This window comes from Galendromus occidentalis, unplaced genomic scaffold, assembly GCF_000255335.2.
Source record: "Galendromus occidentalis unplaced genomic scaffold, Mocc_1.1 scf7180000076440, whole genome shotgun sequence".
NCBI lineage: Eukaryota > Metazoa > Arthropoda > Arachnida > Mesostigmata > Phytoseiidae > Galendromus > Galendromus occidentalis.
The window spans coordinates 88993-110907 of NW_003804429.1; the positions used below are offsets into that span (position 1 = coordinate 88993).

Sequence of the window (21915 nt, forward strand, 5' to 3'; positions counted from 1 at the left end):
AGAAAGCCCTGATCGTCGAGTGCGCTAAGACATCCAATCCTGCAAGAGAACTGCTCCATGGTTCCATCGACCGCGCTGCAGCGGGCTGCTCAGTTCGCTTGCCATACATTCATGCACGCATATATCGTAAGCGAGTCGAGCTCGCTGGCTTGATGTCTGTCTGCCCAGCGGCTCACCAGCTTGGCTTCCTGCAGCAAGTAAGGTTAAGAGCGGGAGCGTGCCGAACGTGTGGCCGCTGATAATAGAGACGTGTGCATTCGGGTCACAGGCCGTGCACCAACGTGTCGAGCGTGTGTCAACAGGTTAGAACAGATTCCACCGGAACAGGTGCGACAATCGAATTACTCTCGAAGATCTTTGAGAGTATTCAACTCCTTGGATCATTCCGGATAATTGGGTTTCAACATCCCCCACGCAATTTCCGATCTTCATGAAGTTCGATTTAAGCAATCACTCGGGAGAGGAGCTTGGCATCCAATTTCAATCCCTCGCTGATCCTACCGCGATGCCATCGAAGGAACAGCAGATGTGCAGGACGGAATGTCGCCGGATGGATAGATTTATTTTCTTCACTCCGACACGTACACGGGTGGACGCGATTATCCGAAGCTGTTCGGGTGCGAGTGACTAATTTGTCGGGATCTGAACTCATGTACGGCCCGAGGACAACTTGATACTCCTGAGTGGGTCAGGAAGTTCGCAGCCGCGTGCTTAGTTAATATTGCGTAAGCCTCTCCACTAATACAGGACAAGAGCATCATTCCATGAGGTTTTCCGCATTTAGACAATCGGTCCCGTCGAGCTCAGATCCCCCATGCATTGAGAAAGCCTGAAGAGACGCGTCTCCAACGAAGCAGCGGAGCGTTGGGTTCCGAACATGTTGAAAGCAGCGAGATTTTCATTCGCTCCGCGGCTCGTGCTGGACTCGTGTACTACCGCACGCGTCAAGGGGGGTCCCCAGGCGGCTGACACTGAGGATTCAGGTGCAATCCAAATACATGAAAACCAATGCGATCAGCGGTTCCGTGTGCATCAGGCACGAATACGCGGCGAAGCAAAGACTGCGTGATAGTTGGACCTAGGAGGATTCCGCGGATTCTCCGCCGCGTTCCTCCATGGAAGAGGTTCGCCTCATGAGCATTGAGACGAGCGAGATACTTCGAAGATTCGCCTTCGAAACACCGCAGTTGAAGAGCCTGGATGAGGGGAGCTCGGGTGGCGACCAGCGGCCCAAAAGAAATTCCGGGCCGGGAAGATTTTGATGTGTTTTACGTGGGATGCGGATACCTGCATACCGTAAATATTCCAGTACGAGCCCCTCTCCAATAGTAGCCCGTCTCCAATAGAGGCCCCTCGGCGGGACTCCCGAGTCGAATAGAAGCCCGCCTCCAATAGAAGCCCGTCAGGAATCGAATCAAACTCCTGAGAAACTCTGTTCCAGAACATACCTTGAGCTCTAGAAGTCCCGAGAAATCCAGCTTTCTGAAGTCTCGTCTTCTCCATTGCACAACCGTGCGTGGAATCATGAGGAGCTCCCCTGTAAGAGAAGCCCCTCTCAAATCTAAGATCGCCTGCGGAGGGGTTTGAAATGAAGAAGCCCGGGCTTGTATTGGAATATTTACGGTATGAATATATCGAATATGTGAAATGATCATATGTATATGTTTAGAATGAATGAATAGAATATGCCCAGAATGAATATCCCCCTACTGACAAAGCGCACCAGTCCGTGATCGCAAAAGTCTTCAGAAACTCTTGAAATTCTCCTCAGAGCATTGGTAGTCGACGTGGAGTCAGGGCAGTCTGCTCAGGTTGAGCATCTCATCCCGCATTCGCCGAAATAACCCGCCCGCGGGGATCTACCTCGCCTTTCGCGCTGCCTTCCAGTTGTATAACTTGCGATCGCCAAACGTTCCCGCGGTCAAGGAGTACGCGCTCTTGACAACGAAATCCCATCCATAAATTCCCGATTCCGATGAATCCGAGTGTCTGAAATACGATTGGTCCGAGTTTCCGAAAATGTCGGCGGAACCTGAGATTTGACTCCTCTCTACTGTCGAATCTGTCCACTAATTGAGCGCTATCGGAACCAGGTCCGATCCGGCGGTGGCGAGAATATTCCTCTATACTCCCTAGGACAAATTCGTCTATATTTCCGGTCTGAGCCTAGATAAGGAGCGCGACCGTAGGCCGGGCTCCCCAGGCTGGTATGGAATATGCTGAGAATGAATAGATGGAATATGCGTGGTGTAGATAGATGGAATATGCTTGGAGTGCACAGATGGGATACGTATGTTAAGAATGAATTTAAGGAATCGAGGTGAGAAAATGAAAAGTAGGAGCTCTCATCGTATTGAGATGATTCACACTTGCGGTGGCTAAGCTGTGCCCAAACCGGACGGCCATTCTCGCGCACCACCAAGCCGAAGGCTTGCGGCCTTTTGCTGACAGACGAATGTGGCGTACCATAATCTCCGCTTGAGCGCCCCTGATTCATGGATACAAGATCGTCCCAGTGATTTGTAGGGATATTGCTGAGTAGTCTGCTGTCGCTGGAATTTTGGCTCAGATTCAGCTCTGCGGATATTTCCTTTTGTCTCGGATCGCCTCCCTTGCTTCGAGCTCTCTGATCGGGGGCGATGTTTATTCGCCGAACTGCAGGCCGGTCGCTCTTCCCAGCAACGAAGCATCTACGGGCTCATTAGAGGATTTTGTTAACTTAGCGAAGACCTCATATGTCGGACAATTAATGGCTGATAAACGGCAACCTTCCTGGGATGAATGCGTCTTCGCGTCGAAGTTTCAGTCTCCCTGCATGGTGCGAGGGTTCTGCTTCCCCAGAAGGCAGTGGAAAGGCAGAGAGGTTCGGCTTTTCCGAGCTCGGTACATGTACGTATGACGGAGACTTGGAGCGGTACCGCCGAGTTTCGGAACGTTCCTCGGGGATCTCGAGTCGGAGATACCGATTTCGAACAGTGCTCCTAACCCATTGGCGGACGTTCCACACTGGAACGCATAGAGATGTGGTGACGCTCCTACATGAAGAGACTGGACATGGGGAGCAGTTTATTCGCAGCAGATTCATTCGGTTGCGTCTATGGGTCATATGAGGACTCCACCAGAATGGAATGTCGAGTCAACTCGGATGGGTCGCTCTGGGCTTCAAGTGCTTTGCTCCTCTGCAGCACTCTTACGATATCAGGAATCTCAGACCAATAATATTTCCGCGTACCGCCGCCCTCCAGCGGAGGTCAATACTCTCCGACGGCAAAGTTCCACCTGGGGAGCCCGAGCTGCGAGTATTACTGCGAGCTGTACCATATGACACAATCTGCTCAAGTTTGTAGATTGAAGTTTGACGCATGGATGAGCTTCCTCCACGCCGAAAACGGGACAATTTCATTCTGGGCGCATTCTCTGAGTTCCGTTTTGGTGACGAACCGATAGGGGCAGCTGGGACAATACGGAGTGGTCATACGCAGTGCGACACAATTTCGTCCACTCTGCAGAGACCGTATATCGACCGGGGGAAGTGTGGGAGCCGATATCGGCGGGAGCAGACTGCAGATTCTCTTTCGAGCGGCACTCCACTCTTCTATATCACACAGCGCTAGTCTGAGACCGAAATTTGTCGCTGGACCTTCTGGACCCCTTGCAAGTACCCTGCTGGTCTAGCCTGCTTCCAGCGGAACGGCAGCTCAGGAGATTGCAGCTCATCATTCGGAGCAGCACTACTCCCCTTCTTCCACTCTGATGATCGTTCCGGGAACCGCAGCTCGTTGCTGCTGAAGAGCAGCTCCATCAAGGAAATGGACAGCAGCATGTGAGCCTAAGTCGCTACGGTGATAATCACAGGTCAGAGTTCGCTGACCAAAGGGAAGCACGCGCAAAAGGATTGTGAGAGATTTCAGGACGCGCGGCGAGATTTCGCAAATTCCAAGCATAATTACTTTGGTACGGCCTGGGACTTGTCATATCGAATCGCTCATACTAGAGGACACAGATCTCTGGCGACAATATGCTCCAGGGCATCAGACGACAACCGGCGGGCTAGAGCATGAGTCGGCTGAGGCTGGGTGTTTTTGAGAGCTGCACATGTCGAATCATCGGGAATCGGCGGAATACGACTGAATACGGAAACAATTCACACTGTAGCTGGTCAAGACTGCAGCGAGAGTAAGTATTCGGCACTTGAATCACCAATCAAAGCGTGAGGGATCTCATTTATTCTTCATCCCGATCCGTCTCGTGAGCCTCCGGGCAGTTAATAATTCGAACATCTACAGGTCGTTCTTGATATCCTTGAATAGTTTCCCTCGATTCCAGTTCTCATAGAAAGCGGTCATTCCGGTGTCAATGATTCGCTCGAAAGCGTAGGCGCCGACGGCGCAGGTGACCACGAACGTCGACGTTTTCTTGAACAGCATCTGGTAGAGCGCCATCCTGACTGAAATGGAACGACAATCCTTCAGAACATCAGAGGAGCGACACGGCAGAGTCCTCACCCGAGTGTGCGCTCCTTGAATAGGAATACGAGCTACTCATACGACGAATGAATTCTGAGGGGAGGGCGGATCTTAGCAGAGCGCTCCGGAACAAGTGGAAGAAGAGAGTCAGAGCGACAGGAAATGAGAGATCCTCATTTCTAGAGATGCATTTGGGCGCAAGTGTTCCTCGAAGTCTCTCGCGCGATCGCAGAGTTCGGTCCTCCGAATCTCTGGGCCCCTATCGCAACCCGGAGGTTCAGTGAGAAGTTGAAGTGCTATATTACCTTTGTGGGACTCTTCCCTAGCACAGGCAGTACAGAGCAACGTATGACCTCTGCTTTTCAAAGTGTTGCAGCACGAATAGCAGCCGCAGGACAGGGCCGTCTGTCCCTGGACGGAGTAAACAAACATACGCCGATTCAGCGGTGCCGGAATCGTGCAACGAGCCACAAAAGCACCACAGCGCGACGGTTTCCCAGTCTGGCAAATCTACCTCGAGTGGGCACCACACTCCCCTTGAGCGCGTATAATCGAATCGTCGTGTTTTCCCGCGCCTGTTCCTTCTTCGATTAAGTATGTGTTCATCTCCGGGGAATCCGATCCGATGGGTCCTCGGTGAATTAAAAACGTTCCGAGCGAACTTCCTTTATTGAAGCCTATTCTGTAGTACCTAGAACTAGAGGCCGGTGCGTGGTGTCAGTTTTAAACGGGTGAGTTGAGAGGTTTACCGAGCTTTCAACTCGACCGGGGGTCTCTGTGCCTCAACTCAGGGCCAGGGGCCGGTCTCCCGGCTCCCATGTCTTTCCGGCTCACAGTGAGGAGCATTCTCTCAAGTCGCGAGGAGTCTCTCGTTGCCCTTCGCCGTCTGCGTCTTCCGACATTGGCTGTCAGCAGCCAGGAGAAGATATTCTTCGCAGCGCGAAGTCTTGGATTCAGAGGACTGGAATCCCCTGGCAAACCTCAGTCCCATAGAGCGGAGACAACAGGAGCCGACGTCCCGAGTTCAGGTAGATTCGCAGAGATTCTCAACGTAATTTGCAGCTTTCGAAATTTCCATCAAACGCTGATTGAAGTCTTCAAAGGAGCAGTCGTCGGTTACCGCATCCTCTATCAGAGAATGCGCAGGCCACCTGAAAATGAAGTTGTCCAGAGCCTAGCTGAGTGCCGGAAGTCATTTTAGAAACCTCATCACGGATATACTTGTTCGCTTACAATGATCTCAGTGCCTCGATTGTCGATCTACGCTCCTTGATTTTGTATAGAATCCGATTCCTCGAATAACTCTTGTTGCTTAGCAATATAGTGTCCATTTCGCGGAGAAAATCTGGAAATCGTAACATGGAAATCCGACATTGGCTTCGACTCATGCTACATGCGTTTACAGGGAGGATTCCTCTCCGAGTTGATTTTTGGGATAAAGCCGGGATATGGTCGCACCTTCATAGAGTATGCTCAAAGCGAAAGCTCGAATGAAGTCATCGGTGGGGAATGTCGTCTGCGATCGGTCGAGGAATCTGGAATTCGGCACAAGAACACGGGTGTTCATTCGGAGCGACAAGTCCGTGCGCCGTTTGAGATACGAGTCTCAATAATTGAGCTCTTCTGGCGAAAAGCCCCGAGCGACGAGCGAAGAGAGGCTGAATCGATTAGTAGATACCCGACGCGTCGTCTGAGAAGTCATTCCGTCTATGAGTGGAGTGCTGTGGTTATACTTCAAGTCCGACTCAATGGAAAGGCGCGGCATTCGAGTACAATATCAGGCTTCGTGATGTTGTTCAAAGCACCTTGTTATACTCCGTTGAACGAAAGCCCGGGAATCCCAGTGCGGCCAATTGATCTCGATTATTGAACAATAATCTCCTTTTGCTAGTTGAGTTTCTGTAAATCGAGAGCTTCACTCAGCCTCCTACAATTCTCCCACAAGAATGTCGAAGCTGACATATTCAGCATGCAGAGCAAAACATGGGGGGGGGGCAGGGGGAAGTCTCGAATCTCACCCAAGCAGCCGTCGAATGGTTTCAAGTAGCGCTGCAGTTGACGAACTACACACGCTCGATTGTAAGGCGAGGCCAAAACGTATCTCCCGTCGGCATTGTTCACATGTTGCCCGGTATTGACTTGAGCGAAGCTAGGAACGAATCCGGAATATTATTCGCTGTAGGACAGGAGAGGAACGACTTGGATCTTCGATGGTCACAGGAACTAACTCACTATTCTTTGAGGAAATCGTCCACTTGATCTACGCGAGTCTCGCTCTGCAATATTTTGCTGATTGCATCTTCCAAGTACACATCGAGGAAATGATCAGCTGCGGGACGGGCATTATACTCATGTCATTTTATTGTTCTGCGCGTAGTGCTATTTCCATCTCAGTGACATGAGCAAGTCATGGAGTATTTCACGATTCGATGCATAGGACTCCGCGAGCTCAATGCAACACGGTTCCCGCATTGCTTACCGATGTACTGTTTTAGCTCACACATGTCTCCAGTCAGCTGTTCCTCAGAGATCCGTACTGTTCCTCCCGGTCCTTTCGCTCCGAGAGAGCTCGACTCCGGCACGATCACCTGACCCATATTTCGGGGCTCAACGGCGCGGCAGCTTCGACGGGATGGGCGGCTATGAATGACAAGCAGAGCCAGAACATACCGTAACTCGATTTGAGTGTATCGATCCCATTTGGAGCGATTTTGCGCGTCTGCGAATGGACCGCTGTTGGCCCGCTTGTGAATTCGAATGGGTAGAAACGAGTCCTTGATCGTTCTTTCTCCGATACTCTGCTCGAATGGGACTGTTTTCCCCTCTCGAGCTGGCTTCCCTCAGTAAAACGCACGATTTATTTAGGCAGTGCTCAAGCGTCCAATATCGCCGCTCCCCGGGGAAATATCCGGCTAAGGAAAATTATCCTGAATCACACCCTGAGGTCAATTTCCGTCGTATCATTCCGATTTGTTCTCATCTCCGCAAGGAAAACCCACGCATAAGAGTGGTTCTCCCATTCATAACGATAATAATGAACGATAACAATAGTCTTCATCAGATATTTCTCGAATATAATAGTCCTCATCCTCCGACAACATCACAATTTATTTCGATTCTATGACTTCGGCGTTCCGGTATACGACTCCTGATTCTTGTCGTAGAGGAGTTGAGCAACTCTCTTCGGGGTCAAAACGTAGCTGCCGTAAAACCGCGGCCAAGAGGATCGACACCGTAGATAACCTGAGAAGGAGTTCCATCCTGGGTTGCAAGCCTTGAGATACAATCAGCTGAACCGCCAAGTGATTGCACAAACCCCGAAATTCGTATTCGGCAATTTTAGTTTGAAAACAAATCCCCCGGAGTAGCACATCATGCCTGATTCACGCGGTCAGCTTACCTGTAGAATCTCTCCAGCACCTGGCCGTGTTGCGTTTCCTCCGATACCTGCGGTCACGGCCTCTCCGCCTGGTTTGATTCCAAGATTCGTCGTCTTCGTCCCAGTACCGATATCGGCGTCTCCGTCGATAGTATGGATAATAGTAGCCGTTTACAGCTCGGTAGTACGATGGGTAATAATAATATCCACCAAAAAGAGAATCCAAAATACCACAGAAAAGGCAGTGGGCGACATCGGTGCACAAAAAAATCACCACGAAGCTCAGAGCGACTTTCGAGAGCTTCATTGTGTCCGAGGCTCCCCTATCCGGAGTGGGGAAAGGGCGTGACCTAAAACTTCGATTCGGGACCTATGGGATGGGAAGGTTTCTTGGTGGATTCACACTCTACATGGCAGTGATTGACGAGGGAAAACGGGAGGCTTCTCTTATAGCTATGCGGTAATTCTTTATATAAACATGGCTGAACACACAGCGAAAACCATGCGAAAAAATTTCCGCAAGTCCCTTATTAGAGGTCAGCCACCCCAAGGCCGTGCGATAGAGACTCGAGTCGTCCAAAGCCCGAAAAAAAAAAGAAAAGAACACGTCTTAGGGAAAGTCGCCATGAAGGATCCTGGGAGAACTCTTCGCGGGGAGAATACCCTACCATGGTTTCGAAATCCCGGACTTCTCTTGCGTCGAATACGAGCCGTTCGTAGCTTCGAAGTATGGAAAACGCATCTATTTCACCTTGGTGCCGAATTCTTCCAGCCTCGATCGTGCCCGATGTCGGACCTGATCTTCACTGAAGCAGAGCTCAAGTTCCGGAAACCGCAAGAAGATGCCAAGAGGAAAATCTTCAGAGATGCCGAAGAAGTAATCTCGACGATGAAAGCACGCGGGGTGCCTGAGCCCAACTTCATAAGGACTGCCTTCCGGCTCGATGATCTACTTGGTGGAGGGATCTCGACTGGGCGAGGTGTCATTGAAGTCACTGGCGAAGCGTCTTCCGGGAAAACTCAGTTACTGCTCGACATTGCCCTCAGTTGTCCCCGAAAAGCAATCTATATCAATACGGAGGGACGTTTCCCAGGTGAGCGAAGGAGCGAATCACGACTCAGCTATCAAACTCTCGAGGGATGTCTGATCGTGGGACTGAGGGATATCCTGTGAAAGTAGATGATATTCATATATCACGATAACCGATATTCTTCCAGGGGAGCGTATTGCTCAAATGATACGGCTCCGAGAAAGCTGGAGGAACGCTTCGCTCGACAACGTTTTGGTGTCCCAGATTTCCGAATTGGACACCTTAGTTCTAACCATCGAGCATTCGCTACCGGAAATCTTGAAGAATAAGGATGTCAGCGTGGTCCTCATAGATTCGATAACGTGGCCTTTCCGCGTCGAAGATGGGAGCCGCGAGCGTACTCAAACAATTCAGAACGTTGTTCGGAAACTACACGCGCTCTCGAAGAAGTACAATGTGGCAGTGGTATGCGCCAATCACGTCGCCGATGATCTCCAGAGTCGTACCACGAAACCTTGCCTCGGACAGTCGTGGTCAAAAGGTATGCGCGGAGTGTCCATCGGCATTCTGTAGACTCGTATGTGATATCTCTCTCTGTGGATTCGTCACGATGAAGAAACAGACAATGAATAAGGATCGGTTTCAGGCATCTCGGGCCGGCTCTTCCTGCGAGTTGAAAACCGAGACGAGGGTTTGCGATCCCTAAGCGTGGACTGGTGTGAAGATTACCTGGATTGGACCGTCGGAGCGAAACGATACTTTCAGATCCGATCCGAGGGCCTAGTTGAAGTATAGTCCTTCCTCTTTGACACAGCTGTTACCAAGATGTTGTTGGGCCTGGGCCATCGATTGAGAATATGTAAATATTTCCCGCCCGTGAATCAAAAAAAGCGTTGGTTTCTGGTCCAATGTATCTACATGAGCGCTGCATCCGTATGGTATTCCCGCCCCGGTTCCCCGCTCAATCGAGCACTACGGTCAGGACTCTCGAAGCCTCTCTGATAAAATGCAGCATCGAGCTCATGCTCGATTGCACTCAATGCCGAGGCTTCGGGCCGCGTTCTCTGCCGAAATGAATCAGATCAACTTGTACGCAATGAAATACGGCCGGTATTTTCCTGACGTCGCTCTTCGCGACCCATTGGAACCTCTTCCGAGCAGAACCGTCCCCGGAAAATTATTCCCCGAGCTCAGTCCGACAATGCCAAATATTTCACGGATACAATATTCTCGATCAGGACTGCACTGATCGGGTTGGAAGTAACCTTTGATGATGTAAGAACTTGCGTGATTCCTGGGAGACATGGAGAAGCTCCAGCCGAGGGAATCGGGAGCTAATGAAGCGTTCGGAAAGGTGGAACCGAGCTTCAATTCAGAGCCCAAGCGTAAGAAATGTTTTTGATAACCGTGAACTATACGGCATTGAAGCTCAGACACGGCGCATCGCTGTCAGCGACGTCATTCTGCGAAGAAAAACTGTCGCCGTGCTCGGACTTCTCGAGGCCATCGGTGGTTAACTGAAAGGGTTCTCGGGTGCCGGAAGTGTCGAGTCTCCATATCGGATGAACGTTACAGAGCTCAAGGTTATTCCTCAGTTCAGAATCTTGAGGCATGACGAGACGCTGAAGCCCCATACGAGCTCCCGATGCTTCAGAATGATCTATCAGAATTCTTACGTCAAATGCGTTCACAGATTGGATATCCAGCATTATTGAAAATGATGACGGATTTTATTTCTGACGGACTGACTGACGGGGGCGTAGCAAGCGTGGACTCTCGAGCTCAGTCCTTTTGAAAAAGCGCGCCCGCGTGCGGACGACTATGACGTCATCAGCAGAAAAATATTTTGATTGAGACCCCGTGTTGTGGTTTTCGCTCCTCTTCGAGGAGCCGGTGAGCTCGTTCTTGGTTGATATCTTCCATATTGTTGCGTGCTGTTCGTTGGTGCAGAGCCCGAAATGAAGAGGAGTTCATCCGTCGCTAACGAGTGAACGGATGCAAATCACCGTCCCAATGAGGGAGAGCGGAACAAATAATTCGAACACGATGCCGCCGAACGACAATTCTGCGCCGGTGGAAAAACAGGCGAAAATCCACCTGAAAACTTTCCTGGCGCAAAGAGCCGATATGCTGGAGTTATCCCAGAGTGCAATCTACCTATTGAGCGCAGTACCGGCTGCCAGATCGGCGGTTCTTGAGTACATGGAGCAAGTTTTCGATTGTGCGGTCGACAGATCCCAGTCCGAACAGGACAACTCTCAGACGACACTCGTTATCCAACAACTCCACCAGACCCTATTTTCTCTGGTTAAGAACTCGCCCAGCATCTGGGCTCCGTTGGTATCACCATGGTCGTTGCAACTGTTGGGATTCCTGTCGTCGAAGTATTCAGACAGACGTTCGCCCAACTTGAGCGAAGTCATGCAAAGGTGGATGTCCTGTCCTCCGATGCGTTCTCTGATCGATCTCACCTCCCACTGTATGATGAACGCGGTGGACATGGACACAGATAAATGCATAAATGCTCTACTCGATACCACGATCAAGTATTCGCCGCACTTCGACTGGGTCGTTGCGCACATCGGTTCTTCGTTCCCTCACACTGTCATCACGCGAGTCCTGGCCGTGGGCCTGAAGCACTTCATGACGCACGAGAAGGGTCCTGACAACAACAACAAACTCGTGTCCGTCGTCGCTATTCTCGGTCATCTCGCTGGCCAACATTCCGCCGATATCAAGAAAGCCCTGACAGATATGATCGCCGTCAGCCTGAACGATCAACCCGATAAAGAACAGCTCGCCGTCATCCCCTACCTGATTGAGCTGTGCCTAATGTCCGAACTACTGCTGACTTCAATCGTAAGCGATTTACCCCACACACTGAACACGACGAATCTGAACATCCTCGTCAACCACGGACAGCTCTGGAAGGCCAACAAGATATCAGCCATGCATAATTCGGAGAAAGTTCTCGTCGAACTCCTGCTCAAGTGCGGTCGTAACGAACACGAAGCTCTGGCATTGCTCTCCCTGGCCCTTCGAATAAAACAGGGAAAAATCAATGGACTCCATCCCGCCGCCGAGGAGTACGCGTCTTCCTTCCTCCATTCTCTGCTCGAAGAATTGCAGAAACGCGTCTACGCAAAAGCGTCTGTGCCCTTGCTCATGTCGTTCGAGTTGCACGCGAAGGAGCTCCTAAATCAGCTGGATCTCAAGTGTCTTTGGACAATCAGCTTCATTTCTCTGGTCTGTCTTCACTGCTCTGAGAAAATGAGATTTCTCGTGGAGATGCTCACGACAAAAACGGATCCGTCCACTTTCATACAGATCATGTCACACATCGAAACAAGCCATCCCACGGTTCTCGTTGACACCCTCGACGCGCTGATCGTTGAGCTCCGGTCGGGAAGAATAGCGGATCCCATTCTCGTACTTCACAATCTCAGTAAGCTGGTGACGATCGAACCGAGGACGCAGCAAACCCTCTGGAAGTTTGCTGAAACCCTTTCGCTGCATTCGAGCGAGTGCAACCTCGAGTACACGGCGGAGATCGTGCGACTTCTCGGGGTGTGCGGCTTGCCCACGGAGGAGGTTCCGGAATCGGTTTTATATAAAATTATCTGCGGTGCAGCTGTCGTGTTTTTTGCAGCGGCCAGAATCCAGAACGACGTCGAACGGAAGGCTCTATGGATATCTTCGGCTCTGAAACTGCTCTCGACGACTTGTGGCAATGAGCTCGCGCAACAGATGTCGCTCCGGTTGCTCCTCGACGGTGTCATGGACCCTTCGACTTCGAAACTTTTCGGAGCTATGCCGCGAGAAGCGGATCGAGTGCCGAAACAGCTCAGGATGACATCGCTGCTAGAGGAGAACCGCAAGATCGTCGCGTCATTCAACTTCCATCAGAGCCACAGCTCGATCATGAGAGCCGGGGTCGTCGGAGACGGACTTCGCGCCGGGCGGTGCACGCAGACGAAGATTCTCGATTCTCACCTGATCAAAGAAAACCAAAAATGTTTCCTTAAAACCCTGAAGGTCTGCTGCGGCAAAGACAAATCGCGTGGAATGACAAGCATAGCAACCGTCATCTGCGATATAGTCAATCCTGACGTGATGTTCAACAAACCAGCCTGGCCCACCGAAGATGTTCTTAAAGCGACCCAGGAGAAAGATGTTGAAATCCGTGAAAGTTTCAAAGCTAATCCCATGCTCTGGAAAATCCTCAACATGGTGGCGATCGAAGACCCGATGGCGCTGAAGAGCGCTGCGGTATTGATCCGCTCGCTACTCGGTTGCCAAATGACGTTTTGGAAGAACTCCCAGGATTCGTACATGAGTCCCGAGCAGAAAGAAATCACTGTCAGAGTGGTGAAACTCATGGGTGTAGGGAAGCTACTCCCCAGCCCATTGGCTGATCTGCCGCTGATCGTGGATCACTTAAATTCATATCATATGTATTGTCTACTGAACGATATCTGGAACTATATGCGGGAATGCAGCGAGAACCTGAACGAAGAAGACGCTGTCCCGAGTCGATTTACGACAAATCTGCGCATCATCATGCTGAACAAAATCGATAGACTCGGTCCAGTGTATGCTAAAATGTTCAAAGTTGTCTAGAGAGCTTGTATTTTCCCGCGAACGAAACCTTTGGAGACTGTAAAAACTGTAAATAAATATCAAGACAAATTGTTCGTTCCCATGCGTGCTGCTTCACCACGAAGAGCGATCACCGTGATTCCATGTCCGCTTCCCATTCGATAACAATAATTCCTTTCCGACTAGGAGGCCGCTCAGCTCTCCGCTTGTTGTGGGCGTCGACTGCGTGTCTGAGCGAAAGCCGATCAAGGTCATGAAACCTAGCTGAGCTAGCAAGTGCATGAGGAATCTCCTCTACATCTTCATCTGCGCACATAATTTCAAAACAGCTGATATGGACAACGGAGTATCAGAGGGAGTTATTGAGACGCGATCACCGGATATGTAGTCGAACAAATGAGAATCGAGTTCCTGTCGAAACTGCAGCGGCTGGGGATCTCGGCGTCAATGCATAAGATTCGCGGTTGACAGGTGATTGGGAAACACCATGATGCGGAGGACTGAAAATAGCATAATGAATGGTTTCGAGAATCACTCCAAGTTCACGTTCTAGGGAGAGATCGTTTTTCAGCAGCGTTGATTCTCACATCCAACGACTGACTCCAACAGCCGTTCGAGGTGGAGCTTCGAACAACAAATGCGGAACGCAGATTTGCCTACGATCGTCCACCCGTGTGAGCGTTGACTCCACGTCAGATTTGGAATCGACGAATACTACCATACATATTTCGCGAGATTTATCTCGGCTATGAACATTCCTCGAACTAGAAGTGAGGAGAACCTTATATTCCCCCCTGAATTCCCGCCGGATTGACGGCGCGGTTCGACTTCCTAACATGATTCCTCCCCGAAGTCTCGGTGGCGCCAGTGAGACTCGAGTGTTTTTCAGTTTGTCAAGTCTATTTAGGTATTTTGCGACAGTGCCAAAAGATCCGAAAGGATATTCCACAAGCGGAGCGGTTAGAGGTCTATCCGGCCAGGATCGATGACGAGCGACTCGTATGTCGGGCTATTGAATCACGATGGCCGGACCACATTTGTGGGGCATGAGACGCGCCTGATAATCGCAGAATATCGCAACTACGCTCTCCGGACTGGCAAGGGTACGGAAGTGGAATATGACACCACTGGGACACCCAGGGTATCATCCCTCTCGGTGACTTCTTTTTCGGAGAGAGCTTTTTTCTGCGACAGAAGCTGTCTGGATGAGGATGAACGCTAAATAACTAGGCGTGTGATCGCTCGATGTGCAGGAGTACAGCCAAGGGGTGGACGAACATCGACAGCTCAGCTCCCCGACCGGCGCGCGTTCATGCTAGCGCGGCCCAGCGGTCTAAGGCGCTGGTTTAAGGCACCGGTCTCTTCGGTCGAATCCCACCGCTGCCGAACTTGTCCCCCCACTGGAGTTCTTTCTGCGATCGAGTCCTCGCCAGCCATTTGGAGGAGAGCCATGTGAACCAGAATTCCTTCTTCAGTCGACTGCTCATCTTTGCTTTCACAGGGTCTGCTCCCGAGGAGGCATATTTACATTGTGCCGGGCGAGTTGCTATAACATAGTCGCTGACAGCTGTCCAATCAAGGTCATGTCTTGATTTCTGGTCTCACCCGAAGGGCCGATGAGGCAGCGAATCGTGGTCACAGCGTTCCCTCCAGCCGGTCATTCAGGAACAACAGGACGGCTTCGCGGCAAAATTTCTGATCTCCAAAGGGTTCTGATCGTAAAAATCTCAAAAGAGGTCTCCATTCAGTTGAAAGGGTAATTTAAGAATGCTGTGGCTGAAACGGTCTTAGTGCACATCCGGCAACATTTCGCCCAGTCTGCGGTCGGAGAAGAAGGTCTCGTCGCTTCCTTAGCATTCGGTAGTATGTTACTTGAGAGAAATCTATACATTTTTTCCTGTTCATACAGCCTCTGAGAAACATCGCTCACGGATGGAATTATTCACCTAGCCAAAGCACAAAATGGACCAGGAAGTAAGCCGTCAAATTACATGATCAGCCGGACAGATCCGCTTGCTGATCAGCGATTACTCACCTCTTGACGGATGAGTACCCATTCGAGCTTGCCGACCTTGCACGATCAATGCCTCCTTGAGGATCTCGTAATACTCCATCCTGCTTCGTCAATCGGACTCAAAGTAATTATCGCGGATGGAAATCAGGGAGACTGGCCGAATAAGAAATGTTTCACAGGTGGCTCCAGGCTTTGAGCCCCTGGCTCAATAAGGCAGGATATCGTGTCGGGGATTTCCTTCCAGACGAAAATCAGCTGGAGCTCAATCTGGAGTTTCCTATTGATAGGACATCCTAATTTTTCGCGCACGCAACTCGTTTGCCGAGAGGTCAAGAATGGCTACTCCCTCGTTGTTTAGTGTTCGAGAAAAAAAAACCGTGCTACTAGAAGCGAGATGTCCGCTTGAATGGAAACCCTGGCCCAATCCCGGAGGCTCGTCAGGGGCTCGAGATATTGTTCTCAGTTTTGGATGACGTCAACTCTCTACCGTAGAAAATCTTATCTGAAAAGCGATGGGGTCTCAGTGAGCCTATAGAAGACTACCAAGAAATCTTATGAAAGCTTTTCGACAGTTCCTCATGTCTTCGACCAAAGAGCTCCTGAGGATCGAGTGAACAATGCGCAGATTTCTGCACGTCTGTTTCTGTTTGGCCATCGCCATCGGGCCGCTGGCTGTTTTCGGCAAATGCGTTGCGAACGTTGATGATGAGCAATGGACGATCGGATTTTCTGCCGCCGTGATCTCACTTGAAAATTGATCAACAATCGACAGATTAGGCGGCTTTCGCGAATATCCCGGAACAACAATCTTTCATCCGCGGGAACCTTCTTCTGGTTTCACCGTCAGCGATGCGAGACGTCGGCGTCATCCTGACACCTAAACGTGTAGTGCGTCCGGCAGCTCCAGCTCTTACTCAAGTCGCCGTACACCTTGGAGCAAGAACATGAGAAACAAAAAGGACATGAGGGCCAGTTGGGTTTCACCAGATTTCTCTGAAACAATTATTCAGCGAGAACACCCGATGAAGAACAGATCGCGTACAGCCCGGAAGAAGATTCCGAAGACCCCTCAAATGATCGAGGTGGAATTTCGTGGCGAAATCGATTTTCTCGCGAATTCGCACGGGGAGCACCGCGTTCAGATTGACTGTTGGCAGAGCAGGGCTTAGTCTCTCGAGTTAAGCGAGCTCGTCGAGCTCCGATATCAGTTCCCTTCCTTCATGGCTGAGCAGATACGTTCTCTCGCTCCTCAGCGATATCCTTGAGTCAAATCTCCTCGATTCCACTCTCGTCATTGGCTCCTGATTTCTGTGAATGGTTTTTGAGCATTTCCCGGACACTACACTTTATTATCCCCCCGGGACACACGTAATTGCTCCTTCGCAACTCCGCCAGTCGGTTTTGACTGTCCACATTACGCAATGCGATATGCCACAACAAATCTTCCACAGAATTGATTGCACCGCCTGAATCATTCGTCGTCGGCTCGTCTTCTCTGACCGAATGATTAATGAACGGACGAAATCCATGCTGAGTCGCTTGTTGACTTACGACCGGCCAGCCCTCACGTGGCGATGCGCTGCCGCCGATGTCGATCTCCGCAACGACCGCTTTACGTTGCCTTCGATCAGCTGCCGAACATTTCCAGACAGGTCCGGAACAGTGACGAATGAGTATGACTGGAAAACTTTGAAAAACTGTGAGAAAAGCATAGAGAGCTTGTCGCAGGGATATCCTTGATCCAAACGTTAGACCAGGAGCCGCATCCTTTCCGTCTCATGGTTGACTGCCGTGGTTATCTTCCGATGTACACGAAACTTATGCTGACAAACGTAAGAGCTTCCGAAGCTTTGTGCTCAGACGCAACACGGAGCCCGACGAAGTCGCCTCAGGCGACCGAATACAGGATGTGAGTAAAAAAATGTCGGGAAAGTGTCGAGCTGTGGGTCCACTTTTGACAGAACACGATGAGTCGCTCAAAAAAATTGGCTCTCCTTGACCCGCGTGGTCGTGGATGGTCATGTCTGTCATCTTTTTAGCATTAAACGTCATAATCGTCCGATCTTTCTATACTGACAGAAAGGCCCAGGTGGGGTAGGAGAAGACGACGGGGGAATCTTGTACCTACCATTGGTTTTCGAAAGCGGATAGGAGTGGTGTGAGCGAACTTTTTGAGCAGCGCTTTGTGCTGATTGTTGCGGCGAAAGCATCGGTGTCCCCTGCGACCCTCCGGCAGACCGAACTGCCTTTCAAGATTCAACTGGCTCGTATAGTTCCATCGGAGGATCACGACACCAGCCCCTCTGCTTGGTACGGAACGACTCGTAGTTAGCTGACGCTATCCATGCCGTATCAGAAACCTTTTACCCCAGATTTATTGATGGCCGGGATAGATGGCGCGGGGTAGAGGAGGGGGGACCTCTTGAGAGCCGGACTGATGTGACGAGGGTTCAGAAGAGCATTCTTCTATTCATGGAATGCGCTATGGAAATATTCGAAGGTCCAGATCCGGGGGTACGCACTGGGTTCACAAAGTTCACCAGAGAACTTGGACTATGAGGGGTAACTTTCCGTGAGGACTTCGACACTGAAATCTGTTGCGGGCGCCGTCCGGAATCCGGCACACCTAGCTGCGAGTCCCTTGACTCGACCAACTCTCGTTACGGGTTAGAGAATGCATCCTGGTTCTCCCTCTTCCGCTTCCGATTTTCTCGGCTCACTCAACGCCCTAACCGCGGAGAGAGTCGCCGCCCGGATCCCAGCGGATGTGAGTCAAAAACGGGCCCCGTTTTCATCGGGCGCAAACGCAAAAAAAGAGCATATTCACTCCATTCTAGCCCTCACTCATCGAAGGAGACACTTCTCAGAATAATAGGCTTCTCATTAACATGCGAAGTTTCGCTTTCACCGAACACATTGACATCTCGATGATTTCAATTCAGAAGGTCGGATCCTGACTGAATGCGATATTTGGTAATCGCCTCCACGATGGATGCTGCTTTTTGTTGGCTTGCCTTGTTCGGACGGAAGCTTCTCAAGTGTCCCTGTCTTGATTACTGGCAAAGCCTAAGGGCCCGACAGTATCGAGGACCACCAGATGTAGAAGGGAAGAACTTCTTGAGCTATGGGGTCACTCTGGGGCTATTCCTTGTCTGTGAACATTTTGCTTGAAGGCAGAAACAGAATTTGTTGAGGAACGGAAAATGAAAATTTTGAAGCGACCTTTCCGGAGTGGACGAGCCGTATGGAGAAATGAGACGGCTCCAAAGCTCGATCATTCCAAAAAAATCAATCTTCAGTTCTCGGCGTGTTCAGGAGATTCAGATAAGGAACTCTGTAGGACCAACTCGAAATTCCTGAGCAATCAAAATGATCCTCCTAAGGCATTCGTCTCGAGTAAGCTCACGGAATATGTCCGATCAAGGTCGAGCAATATGATCCGGGCGAGAGCCTCGTCCCATCCGCGCCTCCCGTTCAGTTTCGCCTTCGATGTGCCGTTAAGCGGGGAAAAATCGAAAACATCTCGAGGAATGGCGTCAGGTATCCAGTCCGCTCCTCCTTCAGGGGTAAGGCTCAGACGGCCAGCCCGGATCGGGCGCGAAGGGACCCCCGCGGTCCCGAGCTGGGTATCAGGGATCTGCAGCATATTCAATTATCACCTTACCTACGTATCCTGATTGATTGGTGAACGATTCTGTTGCTCATAACAAAAGGTGTTGCAAAGCTACCCACACGACTATGAATCAAAGTACAAGTTCACGCGGAATGTCGGCATGCGGCGCACCAGCAATAATCTCATAGATGGATGACAGGGAATCATAATAAGTGATGAGGCGTGAGAGTCCGAGCAGCTGGGCTGGTAATTGCTCGAAATTCATCACTTGTTCACATCACGGTCACGAGCTCCTAAACTTATGGGCGATCCTTGCAGCTCAGATCGGTCTGAGGTTAATGAAATAAGAGAAAACGCCAGCGGATACGCCTGGAGGAGAAATACACATCGACGGCTTCTCATACATTCATAATTTTTTCTTGTATCTTTGCTACACGACGACTCCTGATCACAGGCACTACAGACTGAGCGAACGACGAGAAGATCCGCCGAAGTGATCAAGGTTCTTCCGAATCCACGGAAAGTACGAAAAAATCTGAAGTGACCATTTCCCCAACAGGTGCAGCTGCTCTCAGTCAGTGTTGATCGAAGCCATGAGAGGGCGGCGAACTATCAATCGCGACGTAATCCTTCTAGATATGCACATCGAGCGGTAGACGTATCGTTTTTCAAATTTCAAAATTTTTCTTTCACGCTCCGCGCTCGGGTACCGTCACAGGACAGTCGCGGAACTTTTTGCGATTGAGGCGCAACACCATCATCGGGTCTTCTTAGCCAGAACAGCTCTTCAAAGCAATCATGGGACACAATAGAAGTTCTGACCTATTCTCCGGACGGCACTGTTGACTTCGTATATACATGAATCGAAACTGGACTTTTCGGTAAGATAAGACAGGTCATCATAATAATCGGCTTAACATTATCATCATTCTTTGTAATTTCAGCTCGCGGGTATTGCCTTTGTAAATTGAAACTCGCGACGGGAAACGAAGTGCAAACACAGTGTTCACAAAATAAATCATTCTTAGCCGAGCTCTCCGCCGGCGCATGGTTCCCCCTCTTCACCCAACTTCGGCATGTTCGTCATGAGCGTTTTCGTTCTTTTCACTGTCCAATACTTAATTTTCATTGTATGTCGACCTTGTACGCACAGAAGAAATCAATCGCAGGGGTTAAAAGCTTTGCGGTTAGTAGAATTTGTCCACGAAACTCCTCCATTGATCAGTGTCTGGGTACTTAGTTTTGTCTCGGAGGCCGAAACGCGCTGAAGATGCTCTTAGTTCATTCAATAATCTGGGAAAGCGTGGCGGGCTCACATGATGTACGGCATCGTCTAAGACGGTGACCGCGACGAACAAACTGACGGCCGGACGGACGCATCAACTCGCGTTGTGAGAAAAAATGGCAACGAAAGTTTCCTTTTGGACCAGAAGAATATTTGCATATACGAAAAAACTGGATGCAGATGAATGGCATCGAGAACGATGAGAATTTTTCGCACGAAAACCGTGGAGGATTCCGAGTCACTCGAGGCTCGGAGACCTGTGCAAGAGTCCAGAAAATTCGATCGTGAGAGATGAAATCCAGCTGAGCTTGACCAACGGTCGTCGCTCCTATGGTGAGGCTGCATATAACGATTCATAGACATCATGTGTTATACAATGAATCTACCATGCTATGATCTCACTCCAATGAAGATTTTGCTCTCATCTGAGGCCGGGCGCGGATGTGAACAGTTCCGCATACCGAGAGCAGAGCTTATTAACTCCGGCACTTTCACCTTTTGCATCTGTCGGCTTCGATTATCATGGCCACTTAGCGCCCGCGCGTCTCATTGGAAGCCGACAAGCGACGTGTTAATTGCTTCAACACTACAGCCATGAGATAATAGCAGTCAGAAACTGCAGGAAAAGCACGCAAATCCATGAAAGATTACAAGGTGCTTCTTAATGAGTTCCTCATTCTCCGCTCTGAATAAACAAGTTGGCTAGGGTATCGACCTCTCAAAAAAAGTAGACCGGGGAAGAAGGCTCGACCTGGACTTCTCCTGAGATTTTATGGATAGCAATGCGGGGTTCTGGAATGAAAGTATCCGCTCCATTCATATTTCACCGCTATACCGGACGCGAATCCATAACAAGGAGTTGAAATGCTAGGAGGCTAGGAGGGTTGAATGCTCGAGAAAAAATAACTTATTCGATGTCAAGACCCGTTTTTATGTCGAAAATATTGACTCAATGTGGAAGAGAAAAGGGAAAAAGCTAGAGCCATCCCTCAGACATCTGTGAAGATTTTACGACGATAGCCCGTAAATAGTGCGGATGAATTTTTCGTCTCATTTCTGCTCGGCGATTGGGGACGAGAAAAATTCAGAATTCCATTACGACCTCCAATAATGCCAGAATTCGAGCCCAAAAGTTTGCGAAAGCGCTCACGCAGGTAATCGGAGTTGCCGCTACCAGAAGTGGCGCTCGTCTGCTCCTCGAAACAGCGAGTTAGAATATATTTACCTCCAGTTACATCACGAACGCTTCGCGAGGGTTGGACTGAGTGAAATTGCGAAGTAAGTGAGTTGAGGCGATCGATGAATGCGAAAAGCGCCAGACTCCTATCGAATTCTGCCCAGAAAATTAAAAGATGACCTCAGCGATTCATCATGATGGACTACCAGGCGCAAGGTACCATTCACTTCATGGCGATCCGAAGATGCGGCTCTGGTGTTCCGACCGGGGGACTCTCGACATGAGTGTGGTCTCTGCACTCTGCGCGCTCTCCGCTCTTGCCCGATACCCGATGATCGTAAATCGCGATCC

At 50.2% G+C, this 21915-nt stretch overlaps 2 protein-coding genes across 2 annotated transcripts; both read left to right on the top strand.

Annotated features, from left to right (window-relative positions):
* Window positions 1-8615: 8615 nt before the first annotated feature.
* Window positions 8616-9671, top strand: LOC100901102 (DNA repair protein RAD51 homolog 3). The gene is made up of 3 exons (XM_003739219.2): window positions 8616-8939; window positions 9064-9417; window positions 9523-9671. The coding sequence occupies exons 1-3, from the start codon at window positions 8633-8635 to the stop codon at window positions 9669-9671; spliced, it is 810 nt and encodes a 269-aa protein (XP_003739267.2). The 5' UTR covers window positions 8616-8632.
* A 1063-nt stretch (window positions 9672-10734) lies between these two features.
* omd (integrator complex subunit 5 omd) lies at window positions 10735-13496 on the top strand. The gene has a single exon (XM_003739220.2). The coding sequence runs from the start codon at window positions 10872-10874 to the stop codon at window positions 13494-13496; it is 2625 nt and encodes an 874-aa protein (XP_003739268.2). The 5' UTR covers window positions 10735-10871.
* The last annotated feature ends 8419 nt before the right edge of the window (window positions 13497-21915 follow it).

What these genes read in the sequence shown, in the direction of transcription:
- LOC100901102 (XM_003739219.2), top strand. Translation starts at nt 8,633, where the DNA reads ATGTCGGACCTGATCTTCACTGAAGCAGAGCTCAAGTTCCGGAAACCG. An exon ending in TACGGAGGGACGTTTCCCAG is followed by an intron (nt 8,940 to 9,063) that starts GTGAGCGAAGGA and finishes ATATTCTTCCAG; the next exon opens with GGGAGCGTATTGCTCAAATG. An exon ending in CGGACAGTCGTGGTCAAAAG is followed by an intron (nt 9,418 to 9,522) that starts GTATGCGCGGAG and finishes GATCGGTTTCAG; the next exon opens with GCATCTCGGGCCGGCTCTTC.
- omd (XM_003739220.2), top strand. Translation starts at nt 10,872, where the DNA reads ATGCAAATCACCGTCCCAATGAGGGAGAGCGGAACAAATAATTCGAAC.